The sequence below is a fragment of the Epinephelus lanceolatus genome, chromosome 14 (genome assembly GCF_041903045.1).
Source record: "Epinephelus lanceolatus isolate andai-2023 chromosome 14, ASM4190304v1, whole genome shotgun sequence".
Lineage (NCBI taxonomy): Eukaryota > Metazoa > Chordata > Actinopteri > Perciformes > Serranidae > Epinephelus > Epinephelus lanceolatus.
In genome coordinates, this window is record NC_135747.1 from 42531180 (window position 1) to 42548411 (window position 17232).

Below are 17232 nucleotides of genomic sequence, written 5' to 3' on the forward strand. Positions count from 1 at the left end.
AGAAGCATTCAAATAGAAAACAGAAGAGGACCCAGAGTTGACCCCTGGGGAACACCATAAGAGAAAGGGGGGCTGGGGAGGAGAAAAATTCTCCCATTACTTATTAAATTATGTTAAATGTTATTATTCATGTTATTTCTGCATCATTAACATGTACTGGACTTATTGACTCTGCTGCTGTTAATATCTTCACAACACTGTCACTTTTTCCTTGTAATTTGTCTTTAATTGCTTCTGTATGGTTTCTATTTTAACGTAAGTTGTATAAATGTTTTTCTTTCTATATTTATCAAATGATTCTGCAACACTTAGTTTTTTATGGTTTTTATTTGACACATATGGAAAGTTCTGTCTCGTGATTCATAACAGTGGAGCTCAGTTAGTTAAGAACATCTTTACTGTGTTTTTCTTCATGGTTTACATTCCTCTTTGGTTTGAGTAGACGAGCTAGAAAGGCTGCATTAACATAATTTATTGATTATAGCTGCTGTAAAGATTGTCAGCTGTAATGTTAAGTTCACATGATTTTTAAAATAACGCACAGTATGACCTTTATGAACACGTGTGGCTCTTTAAGTCACTGACTACGTTTACTCCACATGCACAAAATATTCTGGTTTTTGCCATTATATAAAAAAGACAATGTTCCTACTAACGCCAGGTTTACACTGGACACGGACTCGACTTGTTAACTGTCACACACCCGCCCGTCAGCAGTCACCTGGCTATCGCTGCACAACTGCCAGAGTGCTTGCTGCTGCGCTGCATCCAGTGTGAAGACACGTCCTCCAGTTGAGATGCATATTCTGAATGCACTGAATAGACCCCCAAAGAATGCTCCTAAAACCTGAATACTACGGACATGACTCATGTTGTAATCAGAAAATGGTTTATTCATAAAAAATTCAGAATATTAGAACGGACTATAGCGTTGACATCAGCTGTATCAAATTCAAAGTTTTTGTATGTAAAAATCTTGATTTATAAAGTAACCAAAGCTGTCAGAAAAATGTAGTGGAGTCAAATATTTCCCTCTGAGATGTATCATCCAGAAGTAGAGTGTCATAAAAAGTAAACAAGGTAAAAGTACCTCATGTTTGTTCTAAAGTAAAGAACTTGTACTCAGTTAGATTCCACAGCTGCTGCATGTTGTCGAGTCCCTCATGTTGTTCTGCAGGCTTTTTATTTTACCCACGCCTGCTTTTGTTCCTCTGAGGCCGACAGTATACTGCTGACAGACAGATACTGCTGTGTGTGTGTGTGTGTGTGTGTTAGGGCCTCTATTTAACTCGTATCTGTGATCTGGTAAAGAAAATAGGGGCTTCAGAGACTCGACCTCCACGCAGTGCCCTTCATTAAAGTCTTTTCTCTGCACAGACATTTTATTTTTCTGATTTTATCTACAAAGAATCTTCTCCAACAACAGTGTCTCTGTGTGGGGGACAAATATGTTGGTCCTGTCTTCATAGAAGAAGAAGAATTTTACTGTATAAAAAAAAGTCCTGTTGGTACTGAAGGACATTTTTGTATACAGTGTATAGATGGCTGCAGTCTTGTAGTAGCTCCAGCTTTTGTAAACACGGCAGCTTAAAGTCAAGCAGCTGCTCCTACACACACACACACACACACACACACACACAGTTATATACTGTGGGAAGGATCATGCGTAGCCTCCTCTTGTGTAACATGCAGGAAATATTCTCCCTAACATGTCGTTCCGTCACGTCGCCGCCGTCCTGATAAACTCACTGACTGTTTAAATCGATCGCGTGTATTAATGCGTGTCGTGTTCACATGTTGCCTCTGGTCATGTGACGGACCTTCTGACCTCTTCTTTCTTCTTCTCTCCTCAGCCTCCTCTCATCCAGGCGATCTTCAGCGGAGACCCTGAAGAGATCCGTATGCTCATATACAAATCTGAAGACATCAATGCACTGGTGAGACACAGACACACTCACAGGTCCTTATTGAAACCATCTGTAGTGCACGATCTGAGGTGTGCTTAGGGCCTGTCCAACGCCACTTTTGCTAGTTCAAGGTACATAATCTGGGATTGAAAGTAAAGCACAAGGGGCGTAAGAGTTGTATTTAGGGTCCCAATACTCACTTCCCCTCAAAATTGGCCCTTGTTTTTGGGGCTAGGGTGTCCCAAACTTTAGGGAAGTGCTTTCAGCCCTTAAAATCCCCACGTAATTTGAAAGGCCGTGCGATGCACACTTACGAACCCATCTCAACTGAGGGGAAGATTGAATTTCCCAGGATGCATTGGGAAACTATCCAGACAGGCGATAGTTTCCAGGAAGATGGCAACCTTCATGAGAAAGCCACCGCACAGTTTGAAGTACTATTTTCCCAAATAAGCATGCAAAAACTCCAAAATATGTCAGAATGTGTTGTTTCTGCATATGCATTGTTATCTGTAAGCGTTGAGTTAGAATATGAACGCTTGAAAATCGCTAATTCACGATGTAGCCGACATGAATATCTACAGAGTTCTACGTCGACAATATGCTTGACGTAGGTGAACACGTCTGTTACGCTAATTTGCATGACGTGGCATCCCAATTCGTAGGTAAATTCCCCTCAACACTACCCCTTCGTCGTTGAGGGGAATCTATCTGGCGAGTGCACTTGAAACCAAGGGGTAAGGGTAAGGCAAGAGAATTGGTCCCCTAATTAATGGTCAACCAATCAGTATCATCTCCCATTCCCTTGAAAAGCCAGGTGTATTGTGGCACACTGCTTTTTACATGGCAGACTGGCCCTGCAGCTCATCAACAGACGGCCACACAAAGTTATCACTACTTTTACTGACAGATCTGTTCGTCCTCCACCTCTGCGTTAGCTTCAAATCATGTGTGGACAGCTGCTAATTAAACTTGATGTCTCACCTGAAGAGCCGATCTCCAGAGCTGTGACTCAACAGGCAGTACCTTCTTGGCTGTTGTCTTTATAATGACGGGATTGTGGGTCGTTTAGCTTGGGACATTCCTCGATCTCAACAACAAGCCTCTCCTCATGCATTCATCGTCAGCTGCAGTTCTCTTTATGCATCAGTGGTGAGGAGTTTTTATGGGGTGCTGATTTGTTTTTGGAGGGGTGCTCAGTTTGTACCATATCGCCGCACAGAGGGAAGTGTGCATCTACTGCTAGCTCACCTAGCACGACTGAGCTAGCTGATGTTAGCTCAGTGGAGGAGGACGCCATTAATGTTTACATGTCATGCTAGTTTTATTATATTGGAGGGATGTGTCTGCCACAGTATGTGCATGTTTCAACGCAGAGATCCTGCATCATGTTGTGGGATTTCAGTAATAGCTTCATGTATTTATACCAGTCTTAAAGCCATGATTTAATAGAAACGTTTGCTGCACAGTTCATCCATATGCTACACTCAAGTGTATACACACAGACTTTAGATATTCCTTTAAACTCTCCGTAATTGTCTGTCACCATGATGCAACTCCAGATCTACATACAGATAAATATTCCTTTTCCTTTTTGCATCTCTGCCCAAAATAAGCTTCAAGGGAAATAAAAACCCGGCCCACTTCCTGTTGGAGCCTGCACCCGAGGGTGAGGGGAGGAGGGCCAGAGGTCAGGAGTCAGTGAAGTTCAGAGCGTGTGTTTACTTACATCATATGGGTATAGATTTCTAACATGTGTGTACCCGGGCAGCACAGGATGTGGTCTCTCAGTCTCTGGTGAGGGTTACAGGACTCCCACGTCACGTCATCGTCCACTTCAGTTGTGTTTGTGTCCGAGAGGCTGCGCTTGGCCCGGTCACATGGACATGTGGGGTGGTCTGGGACTCTGCGCTGGTCTTGAGCTCACTGAGAGAACAATGGGTGTGTTGACACTGACGGCTCTGTCACTGATCCTCAGCTCATCATCTGTGGACTGATATCACAGCCTGCTCTGTTCGCCGTCACGGTGGACTCATGGATTACTAATATTCAACATTCCAGCCAGCAGCGTGTGTGTGTGTGTGTGTGTGTGTGTGTGTAACATGAGTGGACTTTTTTTGTGCGCTTTGCAGACATTTAGCTGAGATAACCTCTGTGGGACTTGTTTCTGTAGTGCCAGATATCAAGAAGCGATCCGTTACTGACAGCTGGTACTGAAACACAGAGAGATTATTTTGCGTTATTAATTTATATGATTATTTTTGGCCATTTGAAAACATGCAGCAAAGTGTCCCCTCTTGGTAGGACTGGGAGAGAAATTCATATCCCAGTATTTACAGGCTGAACGGCGATACACGTCATACATCTCGGTATTTTCTATGAAATGAGCTCCATGTTTTCAGCTGCAAGTCAAAGCCACATTTGAGATGTCATGAGCACTTTTATAAAAACACACTGTGATCAAAATAAAATGCAAAGACAAGGATTTTTCCCCTGAAAATAAACAGCTGCACAACATGTGAATGAAAAATGATATGTAATAAACAGCAGGACTGTACGTTAACTTTGTGCACACAGCACTGGAGCTACAGAGGTTTAAAGGTTTTAAAGGATATTAACATATCATGTATAGTCGTTATATCGCCCTGCCTTACCTCTTGGATGCTCCTGTGGTAGATAACACATGATAAAGTGTGCTCTACGGTGGCCCAACATGCCAGACAAATTTCTGCGTGCTGGTGCCCTTTTTAGTTTTTTCACCCCCGCCTGTCTGACAGGTGGAGCTGCTGCTACTCCCGCTTTAATTTAGGAGAAACTGGGTCATCTCAAAAGGTTCCCTTGGTGGAGTATCATACTGTCACTTGTATAAAGATGTCCTAATGTGCACCAGCCCACTCTGAAACCACAGTGCCTGAGCTGCTGATCAGCCTCTCCCTCATTAAAAGCAACAAGCACCAACTGTCTGTCTTCCTCCCATAGGATGCAGAGAAGCGCACGCCGCTGCATGCAGCCGCCTTCCTGGGCGATGCCGAGATCACCGAGCTCCTCATCCTCTCTGGTAAAACATTTTGCTGTTTTTGATCCAAAGACCTTGTTGCTACTTTTTCATGATGTAACCTAAACCTAAAAAAAAATATCATATTTCACCAAAGCGTCACAAATGTCAGTCTGTCTCTCTGGCCACTGTCTGACTTCCTTTTTCTGTCAGCGGCTCTTAACCTCAGGACCATGAGTTCCTACAGAGGAAGTAAACGTTTAAAAACAGTTCACGTTGTCTCACGTTTAAAATTGTGAGATAATTTTCTAAAACAGCTGGGCGCTGTAGTTTTGACTGAAAACAGGAGGAAACAGTGCATTTGTTGGGGACTATTTTCAGCTGCGGATTGATACACATTAGATGTAATAGTGAGTGTTTGTGGCAGCAGGACAGTGTTTGACTCACAGTGAACTGCAGTGCCAGTGATCATTGTAATGACAGAACATGCCACTCAGTAATGTGTTAATACACTGCTCAAAATAATGAAGGAACACTTAAATCACACATCAGATGTTGATGAACGAATTATTCAAGTGGAAAATATTGACTAATGTACGTTATACAATTTGTTGAGAACAAAATGACGTAACTGTCAGTGGAAACCAAAATCATCAGCTTATTCAGGGCTGGATTCAAAATCACGCTGAAAATCAAAGTGAAAAATTGAATTCACAGGCTGATCCAAGTCGCGTGAATTTTATCACAACAACTCATGATGTGACGTGGAGCACGTTAACACTCTGAGTTGAAGCTTTTTTAACTCGAGGAGTTCACAGTACTCCGGCAGAAATGCCAGGTGCCTAGAGTGCAGAAACGCAGGGTGTGTAGCAGCGAGTAAAACCTACATTCTCATTACAGACAATTACAAAAAGTCGCCTCCAGCTGCTAAAATACTTTCTGTGTGATCAGGGCCTTAGTCAGCAGTTACATTTTTACAAATTCTTAAATAGTTAAATTGATCCTTTTCCACAGTTTGACAATAAAATGTTCTTTCAGAGTCTAAAATGTTAAAGTGAATCCTGCAGGTTTGTGTTTCCCACCAACTGTAATGCTGACGCTCGTGTCTCCGAGTGTTTGGTCGGTAAACTTGACGTTTCACCTCCTTCTTGTCTCTGCAGGAGCTCGAGTCAATGCCAAAGATAATATGTGGCTCACCCCCCTCCATCGAGCTGTGGCATCACGGAGCGAGGTGAGTACACACACACACACACACACACACACACACACACACACACCTGCTGGGTCCAAATCCTTTCTTCTTTCCGAAACAACCTTTCCAGCAGCGTGGTGAGTCTGACTGTGACACAGGTGTCAGCGAGCTCGACTGCACCTCCTGGTATTTACCTGAAAACAGGCTGACACGCACACTCATCACTTCTCAGCCTCTCCCGCCTCATCTCACCTCAAACACTGTTCTGATCACCACATGGGACAGCTTTACCTTTGCAAGGGCTAAAAAATCTGGGTCAACACCATCAGTCAGCCTCCGTCACTCCCAGCGCGTGAACAAGTCCTTCAACATGGCTGAAATAACCAGAGGATGAACTTCAGTGAAAAAGACAAAGTTCTACACATTCAGGACCTTTCATGAGTTTGTCTGCATTTTAGGGAGGTTGTGTCTGAAATCAGAACTCAATACTTCCTGTTCATTCATTTACATAACTGTAATTTCTGTGTTTTAGTAAAGACGCATTTTAAATATGGACACAACAGTTTTCAGTCCATTTCTTAATATATATTTACTTTTTAAGAATCAGGTTGGAACAAGTCTTTTATTTAAAGATGTGTTAAAAGTACTCAAATAAAAAATAAAACATTTGAGATTGTATTATTGGTATAATAAATCAAAATAAACTTTAATAAATAAATAAATATATTAGTAAATTAATCAATTAGAATAAATTAAGATAAATAAATAAAAAAAAAACATATATAAAAATAAAAATAAATAATAGTATTATTGGTATAATAAATAAAAATAAGCTTATAAAAGATATTTCAACCCTTGACAAAACTGATATTGGTAAAAATATTAGGCAGGAAGAAATAAATACAGTGAATAAATAAATAAATAAAAACAAACTTATGCACACATAAAAAATAAATAAATAAATTAAAAAAACAAACAAAAACAAAGCAGTAAAAAGTGATACCACTTGTCGACTCAAATTATTTCTTGTATCTTGATACATATTCAAGTAAATGGGTCTTGCTGCATTCAGGTGCTCCTGAAGAAAAGAACTTGTATTATCACAAATAAACTATGTGCATCTTGTCTCGAGATATGTGTTAGTTGATACATGTAAATTTATAACTCAACTCAGCCCACATTCTGTTTCACTCTGACGTCCACCACATTACAGAAGCTGAAGATGGCTTGAGCTAACTTGAGCTTTACTGTGACTTTAAATACGTCCCTCATCTCTGGTGGTCGGAGGTGTGAACGTAAATACAAACAGAACTTAAAATGGCTGCTACAGGAAGTGAGTTATTTATCTGTGAAGTCAAACTCTGTTTTTTTGTCTCTTTTCTTCCTCAGGAGGCCGTGCGAGTTTTGATCCGCCACTCGGCTGATGTGAACGCACGGGACAAGAACTGGCAGACGCCGCTTCATGTTGCTGCAGCCAATAACGCGCTGAGATGCGCTGAGGTCATCATCCCGCTGCTGAGCAGTGTCAATGTGTCGGACCGTGGCGGACGCACCGCCCTGCATCACGCCGCCCTCAACGGCCACACAGAGGTACTGCAGACACTAAACTGAAATAATAATCTGCATCACTTTTCCTTTCTCCTGCTCCATCACACTGGTGTAGCTCGCCAACCAACAGGCTGTGATGTCATCATCCTTTGTGCTGTTTTGGTTGGACAGCTCGGTTGAACAGGTGGGCGAGTGCAGCTGTGTCGCCGGGGTTACGAAGTGGGTTGTTCATTTTGAAACGCTCCTTGTCTCACATGGTATCATTCACAAATATGTCGAATCTAAAATTACCAATGAGAGGCGGCGGATCTCTGCAGCCGAACTGAATGAACCACTTCTTCTATTTCTGCCCAGCACACACACACACACACACGCACACACACTCCAGAGTGTTTATGCAACAGCTGAGCCCAGTGATGAGATGTATTTACAATGCTGTTATATAAAGACCGTCACCCACACACACACACACACACACACACACACACACTGACACATATAAACATAAAAACACAAATACATATCTCTGATATTATTACCCACTAACGTCGCCTCCCTCTGTTTCTCTCTCTGTCAGATGGTGAACCTCCTCCTCGCTAAAGGAGCCAACATCAACGCCTTTGATAAGAAAGATGGCCGGGCGCTGCACTGGGCAGCTTTCATGGGTGAGAGACAAAGACGCAGTTTGTTTGAAATGTATCACGCCTTTTTTTTTCTGGAAGTAAATCAATATAAAAATGAATCAGTGGCTCATTATGGGTTGCCTCACAGCCGAAGGAGCTTTGCATTAGAGCTCACGGCACAATGATTTTATAAAGTCACTCCAACAGAAGAAAGCGTTCACAGTCAACACAGTTAGGAAGGTTTAAGGTTGTGTGACAAAGTTTTTTTTGTATTTACACAACCCCTAACCCCCAAACACCGTCACTGTTGTAAAAATTGTTATCAATAAAGTATCTGTCGTAACTTTGGCCGAAAACATCAGCCTGCTGAAATATTTGTTGACTGTACTGTTCATAATTTATTTTCAAATTATGGGTTTATCGTTTTAACAGTTGATTTCTCCTTTTCTTTGCCTATGGTGTGTGCGCTCTGGTGCGCCCCCTGCAGGTCACCTGGATGTGGTGTGTCTGCTGGTGAGTCAGGGGGCGGAGATCAGCTGTAAGGACAAACGGGGGTACACTCCCCTCCACACGGCGGCCTCCAGCGGGCAGATCGCTGTGGTCAAACACCTGCTGAACCTGGCAGTGGAGGTCAGAGAACACACACACACACGTTTGTTTTTCTGTACTTGTGAGGACCCTTGCTGACGTAATGCAACCCCTAACCCCTGACCTTTACCCTGACCTAAACCTGCATAGGCCCGTTTCCACTGCAGGAACTTCGGGGTAATTTTACGGGGCTGGGGCCGCTGGTGCGTGTCTCCACCGCAGGAACCACCCCCGAAGGACAGAGTTCCAGAACTTTTACAGGGGCTACACAAGTCCCTGCCTCGGAGTAGGTACTCAGAACGGCCCAGAAAAACTCCTGGGTGGGGCTTGGGGTTTACTTGGTGCTGATTGGATATACTCAAGGCGGGATGTGACGTCAACAGAAAGCAACAAAATAGCCGGCATTTTTAAAACTCTCGTTCATAGCTTCCACCGCCATGTAAATGAAGAGACACACCAGAAACCCAGCAACCACCTCAGCTCCTTCCATGTTGATAATCATCTTTCTTATGTCTGCTTTCTTCTTCTTACCTCTGCTTCTTCTTTTTTGTTGTTGTTCTTCTTTGTTTGTTTCTTTGCCACGTCGCCCTGGTCAAAAATGGTGGCGCAACGATTACATCACATCCAGAGCCCGGTAACTTTACAGGAACCTTCCTCCTACTCCGCCCTCTCGTGGAGACACGGTGGTTGAGAGGGCAGAGTGAGAGAACATCCTGTAAAGTTCCTGCCCCCCAAATAGTACCAGGAACTTCTTCAGTGGAAACGGGCCTAATCTAACCTGAACTTTAAAACCAAGTCTGAACCTTAAAGCAGTCCTTTGAGCGTCTAGTCTCGCCACCAGACAATCAGAGATCTCTGCCTTCTGATAGTCTGGGGACACTCCTTTCTAAAGTGTGTTTAACACACCGGAGAAAACGGCCGGCAACAAAGCAACGCCTCTTGCATTTTTGAAAAGGACACGCCCTCCCGGAAATGTGCGCTCCCCCTTTTCTCGTCAACAAACACACAGAGAGCTTGAAAATGGATGCCGAGAGATTTAACTCGTTTTATCAAACGTGTGCTCAGTCCACAAGATTGTGGAAATGAAGGACTTACAGCGACTTTGTTTAAAACTTTTAACGCAGTTGGACTATGTTTACGAGCACAAGAGTTCAGCGAGCCACTGAAGGTTAAGCAAAGCGTCTAAAGACTGACTTGTTAGTCTATTTGAGCGTCCGCCCCAAAGTGAGGACCAGACAAAATATCCTCACTTTCCTAAATGTCCTCACAGAGTATAAAACTCCTATCGGTCCTCACAAAGATAGATGTACAGCCTTGCACACACACACACACACACACACACACACACACACACACACAGATTCTCTGTCTTAGTCTGTTTCACACCCGAGGAAAATAACTCCCACACTCGATGACACATTTTCCATGTTAAACTAGCTTATTATGCACACATACAAAATCTCAACATGTACACACACACACACACACACACACACACACCTTTCCTTGGCCGTTATAACAGGTCTTCTTTTCACTCTTGACAACAGATAGATGAGTCTAACGCCTTTGGGAACACGGCGCTCCACGTGGCCTGTTTTAACGGTCAGGATGCCGTTGTCAGCGAGCTCATCGATTACGGCGCCAACGTCAGCCAGGCCAACAACAAGGGCTTCACCCCGCTGCACTTTGCTGCTGCCTCCACACACGGAGCACTCTGTCTGGAGTTCCTGGTCAACAACGGGGCTGATGTCAACGTACAGGTATGCCAGCTTAATGTCTGCCAAAAGACATACGGGAGTTACAGAGAAACATCAGCATTCATTTGAAGTTGTGTTTGTGTCCACCTGATGAATGTGAGTCCAAAATTTGCCGTCTTTTAGCTCTGTTTTTGGTCTCCACCAACTTCTGAGGGAAACGACTGGCTCTTTAGCTGCTAAATAATCCACTGTGGCGCTGGAAGAGACCAAAACAGAGCTAAAGTAAGAGGGAATTTTAGTCGAGATTTGTCAGAGAGAAGACTTCAGTGTTGCCAGTGTTGGTTTGTGTCTGCTGGATTTTAAATAGGCAACTGTTTGCCAACATGTGCACCATAAAAACAATTAAAAAGTCAATTAATACAGGTTTAAGATAACACAATAAGAAACTGAATAACTGTCGACATGATAACGTTAGCTTGTTGAATTGCTAAACATTTTACCATGCTAAGGGTAAGCATGTTGACATAATAGTTGACTTGTAAAATTGCTAAACATTAGCGCGTTACAATGCATTGTTGAAATAACTGTCTCAGTAAAGAATATGCAAAGAAATGAGATCATAATTGAGATGGATGCTCGTGTTTCTCAAAACTAAATCTACATTTCACATAAAACCTAAAATCTGTTGTTTTATTTCTGCTCCACCTTCCTCAGAGTCGGGACGGGAAGAGTCCTCTTCACATGACGGCAGTTCACGGGCGCTTCACTCGCTCTCAGACCCTCATACAGAACGGCGAGGCCTCTTTATGCTTGCTTTTGTCTCTTAAAGTTTAAACCTGTCACATTTTATTCTTCCTATAAATAAATCAATGTTAAATTTCAGGTGGGGAGATCGACAGTGTGGACAAGGACGGAAACACCCCTCTGCACATCGCTGCCCGCTACGGTCACGAACTCCTCATCAACACGCTCATCACCAGCGGAGCAGACTGCACGAGGTCTGTTTGTTCACATGTTGAGACTTTTGTGTGATATCATCACAGTGACAAGGTGTCAGGTAAAAGAGACTGTTGTATTTCTTCATCTTTCTCCAAAGGCGAGGAGTCCACGACATGTTCCCTCTCCACCTGGCTGCCCTGAACGCTCACTCTGACTGCTGCAGGAAGCTGCTGTCCTCAGGTACTGCACCAATGTTTAGTTTTAGTGTCACAATCAAATTTACTGTGTCTGACGATCATGTCAGGAGTTCTTCAGCTTCTTCTTTTGTGTTTGCATCTTCACAACTGACCTCTGTCTCCTTACCTTTGATTGATGTTCAGCTCTTGTGGCGTTTTAGCAGAATATAATCAGTTAGCTAAAACCAATGCAGTCTGATACAGTCCTGCAATCAGTCCTCTCATTAGAAAGGTGATCATGTTCAGTTTTTGTTGAAATTGTTTTAGAGGGATTATGATCTAGCTCTGTAATTATTTTGGAGGCTACAGTTTGTGGTGCTGTTGGCACGTGTCCCTATAATTAGGCTAGGCTAAATATCAAATATGCCTCTCTGGTGGGTGGTACTTTTTTTACCCCTCCGTGCAGGTGACAGCTGTGTGCATTATGTTTTCGGGTTGTCCAGCTCCTCTACGATAGGTGGAGATATGTCCCCTTTCAGCTTGTTAGTATTGGACCTTTTTCCTGTTGACCTATTACGTCACAGACCAAACAATGGACAAACAAGTTAGCTACGGTTAGCTAGCAGCTAACTGCTACCATGGTGGACAACTTTACAGCTCTGTACATTTGGTCCGTCCAAAAAGTCACGGCTCTGGATGTAGATTTCTCCATGTTGTTACCGGCTTCTTCTTCTCTTACACATTTAATGCTATTGGACTTCCGGGTCAAAGCCCGGGGCGGAAACTGTGGAGCATGCTCAGAGCGCCTCGGCCAGTTTGGCTCTGATTGACTGTATACATGCAGGAGGAATTCAACTCCCAATTGTGTGATCTGGGTGTGTGAGAAATTCACTTTAGGACCATTTCAGTCACACTGACATGTTTACAGGGATTTTCTGGTCTGGTTTTAGTCAGACTGACACAGTAAATAACTCTAGGGCAAAGGACACGATCATAATCTGTACTCACGTTCACTTTTCCTATTGGAATGAATAGACTCAGGGCCGCCACTCATCTCCCAAAGGGGCGGGGCAGTAGCGAAACCAACATAACACAGATACAGGAAATGAGTCTAAAGTGGGCCGTCACGGTTTATGAACCGTCTCTGTGAGGAGTGAGTTGCAGCTGATAAAATCTGCTAGCATCATGTTAGTGAGTAATGTTTAATAAAACAGTTTTGTATTCAAAAATCAAACTTCTCTGATATTTCTGAGAGCACTGGAATGACCGTTTCCACCATGTGTGTGTGTTTGATCAGATTCAGAGTCCATTCTGCCTTACCACTGTCCTTGAGTGTAGGTTTCTGGGAGGATGGGCCTGGTTGTTTTTCTTGCTCCTGGTGGTGAATTCCTCCACAAGTGCACGTATTCAGCGCCGGCCAAATGCAAGTCACAATGTTCCAGCAACAAGACAAGGCCTCAGTGAGTCTAATCACACACTGATGGGACCACTCTCCTCTGGAAACCAGCGTATTCTGCCGAATCCTCCTCTGAGAGCATCGGCACTGGTAGTCGATACCTTGTTTACATCTGAAAAGTTTACTTGTTGCTTTTGGCTATGAAATAATTTGTCTTTCCACTCATCCCGTGTATTTTGTTGGTTTTCCACTACAGAGCAGATTAACTTTAACAAATGTGGAGCAGGAACAGGAGACAGACAACAAGCCCTTCTGAGGATTTTGAGGCAGGCCCTGGCACTTGTGTGTGTGGAGGCCTGGAGCAGGATGAACCTCCTCATGTGGCTCTGCTGAGTCGCCGTATTGAACAACAAAGGAGTCATTTACATGTGCTTGAGCCGTGAGCAGCTGCAGTGTTGCGTCTGGTCAGGACGGTTGTGAGCAGCAGTGGTGCTGAGCTTTTGTATCTGTTGCACTCGGGAGCTAAAAGCCCCTTTGACATTTAAAGACCCGTGAAGATTCAACAAGCTGTGATAATAGAGGATTGAAAAGCGACAGCACGAGACGACAACACGGTGTTATTCATTATAATTTACTCGTGCGACTGTGATGTCACGACATGTTTGTTTGGTCGATCCTCCTCCATTGAATTCTCTAGGAACAAAAACTAGATGCTATTTTTGTTTTAAAGAACTGAGACATGAGCGTAGCGTGTGGTGTCAGGGGTGCAGTCTGAAAGTTGATGGTTTGAATGGATGTTTTGTGTACGTGCAAAGTATGGAGGATCTGCTGACTGTTTTCTGGTCACTCTCATGACTCAGCACTCCACCACACTGAAACAATTATGGAATAAAGTAGGTGCACTGTGTGGTCAGCTTCCCATCTCTGGTCCTAATCCTGGTGACCACTGCTGCTTATGTGCAATGCGGATGGATGCTGTAAATGTGTTGAAGCAGCCCTGAAGGCTTGTGTTTGACCACTCAGTTGTTTTCAGGACACTGTTAGTTCCTGGACCATCAGAAAGTTTTGTCATGGCGGGAACAAAACTGAAACCAGAAGCTTTTAGTTGAAAGTTATGTTGCAAAGCCTGGATAACACTACCTCAAAATAATATATATGATTAAACACTGAAAAATACTTGCAGCACGATTACATGTCCATCACATGTAGGTAAGAGGCTCTTGGAAGATGTTATCAGTGCACTCACACTGATTTCTAACCACAGATTTACTTGAAATAAACCATCTTTCTATCCCATCTTGATCTTTTGATCTGACCCAATGTCGTAAGCCATCAGTCCGATGCTGATCAGTCTCTGAGGGTCATTTTATCATAAACATTTCAGAGGTTTCAGTGTAGCTAGCGGATACATGGGCTAAGACTCCCTCTTCCATGTGCCGTAATTGTTCACAGTTCGATTAGCAACTTGAGACAGGTCCAGACAACACTTTGGCTAATCTCTATAAACAGATATCTGCATATGAATACAGATAAATTTGAAAAACGCTAATAAAAGCTAAATTGCAGATGGGTTCCAAGATGGCATTTCGGCCTATGAGTTGCGCCTCTTTTGCTCTCCACATGGACCAATCACCTGCATGCAACCAAACCCCACTGACAAGCTGCTACCACAGAGACCTGTCAGTCAGGATTAAGGCGTAGCAATGCTTGTCCTCCACAGCTCCATCGCTCTGTCCAAATATGGCCACTTATGGCTCCAAAAAAACAAGATGGCGATGACCAAAATGCCTCAAAATGGGAGTCCACAAACCAATGGATGATGTGATTGTGACGTGTGATTGGTCATTACTACTTGAACTACAAACGGAAACCAGGACACTTCCAATACCAAAATCTTGTGCCATTGCCCACAAACTCTGCATTCATATGCAGACATTTGTTTATAGAGACTAGACCTGACCAAGACTGGGACTGGGATCAAAAAATATATATAAATGTTCTGCTTATCTCATCAAATCTGAATGTACAGACATGATACACACATCTTTAGCAGACAACAACATTGTGTAGTCGTGTGAACCCGGCGTTACACATTCCACAATATCCATCAAGAATAAACATCCATGATTCTGCCGAGAAATCGTAGGAAGGAAGCTCCATCGTCTCGTCCAAATATGGTCACTTATGGCAAAAAAACCAAGATGGCAGCAACCAAAATGCCAAATTTGTGGCGTCAAAATTAGAGTTCACAAACAAGTAGGTGACGTCAGGGTGGCTACGTCCACGTCTTTTATACAGCAGGTGGTCAGGGAGGAGGTTCTGCATGTTGAAAAAAGTTTGAGGTCATTATTATTGTGATGTGATGAATGTTATGCTCATTTAAAGTTAGGGCAGTTTTTACAGTTACAGTTCCTGAATTCTACCCTGGAAGTCCAGAGTTCTCGCGAGAGCACAATTTGAATTTGCTCAGCGAGTCACTCTGGCAATCAGTAATGATGCTCATTACCCATGCTGTTGGAGCCGAGCTGCACCAATCACATCGGTGTATCTGATATAGGTGGGCCAGAGGCGAGATAAACACATGACGACAGTGCTGCGACAACGAAGTCCTGAATCAGTCAGTAAACATTGCAAGATGGCTACGGACGAACACCAGTTGTTTGAAACGGCTTTGGCCGCTACAATGAACGAGTTAGACTTGGCTTTTTCTCTAAAAGAGGAACAGAAGATGGCGCTCGAGTCTTTCCTTTGCAAGAAGGACGTTTTTGCTGTTCTGCCGACCGGAAGAGTCTAATCTATTGTTCTGACTGGTCGTAGTGTTATCCAATTGCGTGCAGTGATATTTACAAATGCATGCTTGGTGCTGCCCCTCGAGTTGAGCCATTTTCATTACTCATAGCCAGACCCTAAATCTTTCTAGATTTGGGTCTGGATTTCCAGGCTACCTGAATTCCCAAAAATGTTCTAAAAGTCTGTCTGCTGAAGAAGGGCTGTTACTTTTTAGTCTTAATCATTGAACTGATCAAACCCACATGAACTGCTTGTTGTTCTTCCTCTGTAAGATTCCTTCCTTCCTCTGATATAACACGTACCGTCTTCAGCTCTCTGGCTGTGAAACACGTAGCTTATAGATGTTTGTGTTTCCCTGTTTGCACGTCCAGCATCATGCACTCTCACCTAACCTTCTTCCCCCACCTGTCGCACTTACACCTGTCTTTCTCTCCAACTCCTCCTCTTCCTGTGTCTCTTTCTCTCTGTGGTGGCTGCTGCTGTGTGTTGTCTGGCCTCCCTCCGTCTCTCCCTGCGCTGCCCCCTTCAGGCCGGAGGTTTAGCATAATGTGTAACGACTCGGTCCTGTCTGCAGGCTTCCAGATCGACACTCCTGACAGCCTGGGGAGGACCTGCCTGCACGCTGCTGCCGCCGGAGGGTGAGTCACGCTGTCTTAAAGACACACATTATATCTGGGTCAGAAGGTTTAAAAGGCCTTAAAGGATCATTCTGGTTCTTTACAGCAGCTCTTACTTTCATAGCTCTGGACATGATTTCAAACAGATGATCAGACGGGCTGTAAACGGTTTAGTCAGATGGTGAAATCCAGATTTTCCCTCTGGGAATCAGTATAGGATTATCTTATCTTATCTCATCTTATCTAAACCTGAGTGTTAGTTTGAAGCCTGTCTGATAGTCAGACTCTTGGTGTTACTTTCCTCATCTGACTGATAAAAACCCACAGCGTGACAATGTGACCCTGGTGTTCAAAACATGAATCATCCTTTCATCATCTTTTGTGTTGAAGAGTATAAGTTATATTTATCACTTCACGTGGGTTATTAAGCATCAAGTGTTTTTGTTTTAACCTTTAAAGCAGTAACTAAATCTGTCAGTGTACACAGTCTGAATGGTCTTTCTCTGCCTGCTCTCTGTGTGCAGTAATGTGGAGTGTGTCAAGCTGCTCCTGAGCAGCGGTGGAGACCACAACAGGAGGGATAAATGTGGCAGGTAAGAGAACACATCACTGTCCAGATTGAACAATGCTGCAGTGCGTACTGTTATGATGTTGTTAACATTTTTAACTTTCTAGCAACAATTTGGAAAAGCTCCTTTCGTATTTCAACATGACAAGTGTGCATAGAGATAGTTTCCTGAGTTTGTAGTCAAAGAATTTGAGCC

At 43.4% G+C, this 17232-nt stretch overlaps 1 protein-coding gene across 2 annotated transcripts in view; it reads left to right on the plus strand.

Annotated features, from left to right (window-relative positions):
- The window catches only part of ankrd44 (ankyrin repeat domain 44), a 44921-nt gene that overhangs the window by 10098 nt on the left and 17591 nt on the right, over positions 1–17232 (plus strand). For both annotated transcript variants that reach the window (XM_033617291.2, XM_078174740.1), the window contains exons 2-13: positions 1854–1937; positions 4887–4965; positions 6063–6133; positions 7484–7684; positions 8220–8307; positions 8753–8895; positions 10401–10613; positions 11265–11343; positions 11434–11548; positions 11647–11729; positions 16426–16489; positions 16993–17061. In XM_033617291.2, coding sequence (XP_033473182.1) covers positions 1854–1937; positions 4887–4965; positions 6063–6133; positions 7484–7684; positions 8220–8307; positions 8753–8895; positions 10401–10613; positions 11265–11343; positions 11434–11548; positions 11647–11729; positions 16426–16489; positions 16993–17061 — 1289 coding nt within the window. The remainder of the gene's footprint in view (positions 1–1853; positions 1938–4886; positions 4966–6062; positions 6134–7483; positions 7685–8219; positions 8308–8752; positions 8896–10400; positions 10614–11264; positions 11344–11433; positions 11549–11646; positions 11730–16425; positions 16490–16992; positions 17062–17232) is intronic.